Source organism: Emys orbicularis, chromosome 20, assembly GCF_028017835.1.
Source record: "Emys orbicularis isolate rEmyOrb1 chromosome 20, rEmyOrb1.hap1, whole genome shotgun sequence".
NCBI classification, from domain to species: Eukaryota; Metazoa; Chordata; order Testudines; family Emydidae; genus Emys; species Emys orbicularis.
The window spans coordinates 7963573-7969884 of NC_088702.1; the positions used below are offsets into that span (position 1 = coordinate 7963573).

The window sequence follows — 6312 nt, forward strand, 5'->3', positions numbered from 1 at the left end:
TAGTGCCAGCTCTGCTGCCGGTTAGCCGACGTTCTCCAGAAGGCAAAGGTTTTATCAGCCGTGGTGTGACCCAGCGGGTGGAAGGCTGGACAGCGACTCAGAAACCCAGGTTCTAGTCCCAGCTCTGCCACTGATGTGCTGCGTGACCTTGGACAAGCCCCTTTCTCCTCCTGGGCCCACGAGGGACTCTCCTCCTTTAAGTGTTCTGAGGTCAACGGATTGCAACCGTCTCAGGTGCTGTGGAGGAATTGTGACTTAGGAGCACCCCTGCAGGGAGAGAGAGTCAAACGCTGACCCTCTCCCGCTACCAGACGGGCAGATGGGGAGGCAAATTGGGGCACAGATTTGGTCCTTGGGAGATAGCACAGTGACTTGCCCTGGCCAGATGCCATGGTGGTGGGCACCAAGGGAAAGAACAAAGAGCCAGCCCCCCACTGGTATTAGGTTCGTGAAGCTGTGCTGTCTGGCCCTTAGATAGATGGGTCTGCTGCATGGCTCTCCCAAGGCGCCCGTGGGCCAGGTGCTGTCTAGGGGCGGATCTGCTTTGGTTCTCTAACTGTGGGATGTTCTTGTTTTGCAGGAAGCAGGTAAGATGGTGGCTGGGCCTTTCCTAGACTCCCCCTTCTCTTGGGCTTGTTGGCATCCCCTGTTCTTCCTTGCCCTGGAGGCCCTCCTGACAGGATCCAGCTGGAGCTGCCCTTCCAGGTGCCACTGCTCCTCCCAGGACAGGTCTGTCTTCTGCAACCGCCGGCGCCTGACCACCGTGCCGGGCGGGATCCCCCCGGAGTCTGAGCTCCTGGACCTGAGCAAGAACCGGATCAGGACCTTGCACCAGGGCATGTTCTCCCGCCTGCAGCCCTTGAAGGAGCTGGACCTGAGCGAGAACATCATCTCCAACATCGAGCCCGGAGCCTTTAACAGCCTGCAGAAGCTGATGATCCTGAGGCTGAAGAGTAACCAGCTGAAAATCGTCCCGCCTGGAATCTTCACCGGCCTCCCTAACCTCACCATCCTTGACATCAGTGAGAACAAGATCGTCATCTTCCTGGACCACTCCTTCAAAGACTTGTTCAACCTTAGGAAGCTGGAGGCCGGGGACAACCACCTGGTCTTCATCTCACCGCAAGCCTTCAGCGGGCTCCTCCGCCTGCAGCAGCTCACCCTGGAGAAGTGCAACTTGACGGGCGTGCCCCAGCTGGCCCTCTCCCAGCTTCACCACCTGGTCGAGCTCCGGTTCAAGGTCCTCAACATCAGCATCCTCCACAACTACTCCTTCCAGAGGCTGCACCGCTTGAACGTGCTGGAGATCAACCGCTGGCCTTTCCTGGCGACGCTGGAGCCCCGCAGCCTCTTGGGACTGAACTTGACCTCCTTGTCCATCACCAAGTGCAACCTCAGCGCCGTCCCTTACGAGGCGTTCAGGCATTTGGTTTATCTCCAGTACCTGGATCTCTCCCACAACCCCATCTCGGAAATCCATGGCAAGAGGCTGAACGACCTTTCACGCCTTCAGGAATTCCACCTCTCCGGAGGCAGGCTGGCCACCATCGCCACCAGTGCCTTCCAAGGACTCAACTACTTCCGGCTGCTCAATGTCTCGGCTAACGCCCTGAGGACCTTGGAAGAAGGGGTCTTCCACTCGGTGGGGAACCTGGAGATCCTGCGGTTAGACAGGAACCCCCTGGCCTGTGACTGCCGGCTCCTATGGATTATCCGAAGGCGACGCAGGCTTAACTTCGGAGGGCAGCAGCCCGCCTGCGCGAGCCCCACGACGGTCAAAGGGAAAGTCTTCAAGGACTTCTCCGACGTCCTCCTGCCCAGTCACTTCACCTGCAGGAAGTCTAAGATCCCAGACAAGACGCCTCAGCAGGTGAGTGTGGAAGAGGGGGGCAAAGCAACCCTGAACTGCAAGGGCGAAGGGGATCCACACCCAATCGTCTACTGGGTGTCGCCTCATAACATCCGCCTGGACTCCAACCACAAGGGGCGGATGAGGGTCTTCACAGATGGCACCTTGGAGATTGACTATGCCTTAGCCCAGGACAGTGGCACCTACCACTGCGTTGCCAGCAACGTAGCAGGGAACGACACTTTGCTGGCGCACCTTCACGTGAGCAAGCCCTCCGCCCAGTTGGGCAACGACTCGTTCCTGTTCTCCAACAGCTCGGAGGCCTTCCAGCCGTCCCTCATCAACGTGGGCACGCTGGTGGGAGTCTTGGCCATGGGCATCCTGCCGTTCCTCAGCTCGGTCGCCGTCTGCTTCGTCTTCATCTTCTTCTGGAGCAAGAGCAAAGGGAAGGTCAAGCATCACGCCACCTTCGAGTTCGTCCCTCACTATCCCCACGCGGCCTGGAACAAGCCACGCAACAGCGGCGGCGGTGGCAAGTTTGCCATGAAACTCATGTGACGAGGGGGCCATTTTCTCGCCTCAGGCCCCCATAGCTTTGTAAACCCGGAAACGAAAAATGCAGAGAACTTACAAAATTGGTTCATCTTTGTGAGCTGCCGATGCCAGCACCACACTCCACCTGTGTAGCAGTGCGGGGGGCCGGGGAGTCTTGTGGTCAGCATGAAGCAGCGATCATTTATAGTGGACCTTTTTGGCCGACTCTCAGGGACCTGGCGACGATACCGGTGCAGGTTTGGTGCAAAGATCACATGCTAAGGCAGAAGCTAGAGGCTTGGTGGCACGGGGAGTTGGGCCTGGACTATGCAGCCTTTCATCTCTAGGTCACTGGTTCTAACACCGCCTAGGTTGGCAGGGGCTGGAGAACTGGGGACTTCTGGGGTGTGGTGAAGTTCCTAGGGGGGCAGCGGTCACATCTTGATAACTGGACGAGCCATGGTCCTTACTCCAGGAAGTGGTCAGGTTTGAGGTGTGTTGGCTGGGCAGCATGGGGGGAAAACATAAATGTCCCACAGCTGTGGAGAGAGGACGTGTCCTAACGGAGCGAGGTAGAGAAGGAAGGACCTTGGGGGATGTCGTAAGATCATGACTCCTTCCCCTGGAGTGGAACAGCTCTCACACCATGGCAGAAAATAATAAGACGGTCCGAGCGGGGTAATTTATCAGGGGTTTGGGCAGCTCTGCTATAAAATGATGGTGGTAAACCGGGGAAGGGAGAGGGTTAAAAATTGGAAGCGTCTTTGCCAGGCCTGGAGTCATCTTTGTCCCTGAAATCACCCAGATCCTTAATGGGCTCCCAGAGGGGAGACAAAATGCTCATCTTTCCCCTCCCCCCCGGTCCCTTTTACAACCTCTCAATCTGCAGTGAATTATTCATGTCAGGCAAAAACCAAGCGTGCTGCTCAAGGCAATCTATTAAAACCACTGTGGTTGAAAGTCTTGTCTAACGCTTAACCAGATCATTGAGAGCAATAAATAACACTCCGCACTTCTATAGCAACCGCAAACCAAAGAGCTCAAAGCCCGTCACAGTCATTACGGGGTTACACCTCAGAACAACCCTGGGACGCAGGTAAATAGCACGATCCCCGTGCTGCAGATGGGGAAACTGAGGCACAAAGCGGGGCGGCGGCGTGGCCTTTGCTCTTTATGCTACAACACTACGAACAAGCCACCCAGGCAGAGCTGGGACCTAAATAACCACATTCGGTCACTATACAGGAATGTGCCAGAGCGTGTGGCTCTGGCTGGTTTCTGACAGCTTCTCAGAACGTAGACCACTGTGAGTGCCACTAGTATTAACACCTAATTGGGGAAACTGAGGCACAGAGCGGGGACACGATTTGCCTTGAGCTCACACAGCAGAGCTGGGAATAGACTAGACCATGCAGCCTCCAGGAATCCTGACGTGCATCTCTGCTCTAACCACCAGCGTCTGTTTCTCAAATGCGGCCACTGTGGCTGCCTGAGGCCACCAGGGGCTTTTCTTGTGGCCACGGCCTCCTGGGCTGTGACTGGGAGGAGGAATATAGCAGCCCCTCCGACTCCCTGTTGCTCCCGGATGCACCGCCTTGGTGTGGATTCTGGGGCCGCCAGCAGGGGTTGGACCCTGCCCCCCTCTGGAGACACCTGGGGTACAATGCTGGAGGAGAAGGCAACCAGTGGATCCCCACCTTCCCAGGGGCAGTGGGGCTCAGGCGTTGGGCTTCAGGGCTGGGGTGGCAGACTCTGCCCGGGGGCTTCGGGCTCCAGCCCGGGCTCTGGTTGTGCAGAGGCAGGGCCCAGTCTCCAGCTGCCTCCCCTGACCCCCCCCATCCAGGCCTGAGTAAGTCTGCTGTGAAAAGTGATACTTGTATGTTTGTTAATATCACTTTTCACAACCGACTGACTAGCAGGACAATGAGTTGGACGTGTATATGTGCATATTGATTTGTTTTTCCCAAAGCTAATTAAGTATTTTGGGAAGAAGTGTAAGAGCGGCCACCAGCCAGAGTTGGTGGCCACACTCTGAGGCCACCAAAAAATTTGTCCTGAGAACCCCTGCACTAGACAACCCTCCCCAAGACACACGATGGCCGGGGAATAACTTATTTTCCTCACTAACTTTGCCGGGTGGCTTCCCTGCAATTCCAGACCTGGCCTCCCAGCCTAGAGAACCAGGGATGACTTGGAGACGCAGAAATTGAACTTCCGTTCCTTTTCCCTGCGTTTTGTTGGACTCATTGCCAAAGATATTGGCTCGTAGGAGCTAAAGCCGGGCTGGGAGCGCTGTCGCCGTCCAGCCGCCGGGTCGAGAGCATCCCTCCTTGGGCAAGCGGTGCCCAAGTCCGAGCCCGGGGACGTTTATGGTCTGTCTGTCCCAAATCGCTTTCCCTCCTTGGTGCGGTAAACAGAAACCGCTCCGGGAATCCAGGGGGCAAAGGAATTTCAGGCGTGGACGATATTTTTGTGGCAAGTTACTGGGCATGACGCTGGAAGCCACGTTCGCTCGGGGTGACGGTCAGGCTCCCTCTAGGGGTGGCATTGGCCACACAGCGAGGTTGATGGGTCAGCTCCTGGACTTGTGCTAACGGGATCTATTTTAGCAGAGAGCTCAGGTTTGATCCCTCCTGCCTACGACTAGCCAGGTACTTTGCATTAGCAATGTGCGTCCTGAAGAAGGAGCCCTGTAGCCCCCCAGCCCCAGTGCTAGGTGCTGTACGCACACAGTCCCTTTCTCCTACTTGTAGCCCAGCTCTCGAGCCAAAAGCCATGGGCTTGGTCCATCACGTTGCTCCTGGCTTGTGAAACGCATGAAGCTCCCAAGTCATTTTTCTCAACTGCATTTTTTCGCTACTTCCTTGGAGAAGTTGGAGCATGGCTGGGGTCCCCTGGGGGATTTTGTCCCCTGCATTTTATACCAGCTTGGCCGAGGTATGAATTTAGTCCTGTAGGTTCCTAATTTCATCCCAAGAGAATTCTGTCACTTGTGTGCTTGGGTGGGAGGCTAATTGTCTAAGGGGGAAATTGACTCCTAGGCCTGGGTGCCAGCACACAGCAGGAGCTCTCAGACCATGATTCTCAGTTGCTCTGTTCCCGCACCAGGGACAGGGATGAAAGGCCGGGAGCGGAGAGAGGAGGCACAATGGTAGCTCTGAGCTTTAAGACATCTTTTTGCTCTCTGTATCCTGGAGCTGTGCCTTGCCCAATCCCTGGGGTCAGTTAGAGCAGCCTCAGGGCTGCTCTAACATACACTGCTTCCCTGCGGGGGCATACAACGCAGAGAATAGCCACAGCCCAGAGCACTCCAGCTCCCCCTCTGACATGCTCCCCACACCTGGGATGAAGGCCAGCTTGGCTCACTGGACATGTCTGCAAACAGCCCTCATCCTCCAGCTTGAAATTCCCCGCTGGATTCTCTCTCTTCACCAGGCCCAAATCCACGAGCCCTTGGACTGGAGTGGGGGCAGGGTGGTCAGAGACGGAGTGCGCCATTGTGACGACTGTTCTGGGCCCTCTCTCAGGAGCTCAAGGCTCGTCAGAGGTGTTAACCCTCCCCACACTCCCCCTGCGAGGGGGGAAACTGAGGCACAGAGCTCCCCTCCCAGAGCTGGGAATTGAACCCAGGAGTCCTGACTTTCCTTCCTCCTCCCTGCCCCACAATATGCTGTAGCGGCCATTCCCAGCCCAGGAACAACCGGGCTGATTCCCCCGGGGCCTGCATTGTTCCCAGCATTTCCCTGGAGCAGGAGGAGGCCTTGGCTCTCACAGGAGGGAGTGCAGTATACATCGACCCAGCCGTCACGGCAGGAAGCAGGCTGTGACCTCGCCCACTCTTTTGGATCTTGCCGCAGCCCTGCTCCCCAGCTGGCCCGCCGCTGCCACCCCCCTCTGCTGCCCAAGTGTTTGCTGGTCCGTGGCATGGC

The 6312-nt window shown here is 56.8% G+C and overlaps 1 protein-coding gene across 1 annotated transcript; it reads left to right on the forward strand.

Annotated features, from left to right (window-relative positions):
* The first annotated feature begins 592 nt into the window (after window positions 1–592).
* LINGO4 (leucine rich repeat and Ig domain containing 4) lies at window positions 593–2407 on the forward strand. The gene has a single exon (XM_065420337.1). It carries the CDS (start codon window positions 593–595, stop codon window positions 2405–2407), a length of 1815 nt encoding a protein of 604 aa, XP_065276409.1.
* The last annotated feature ends 3905 nt before the right edge of the window (window positions 2408–6312 follow it).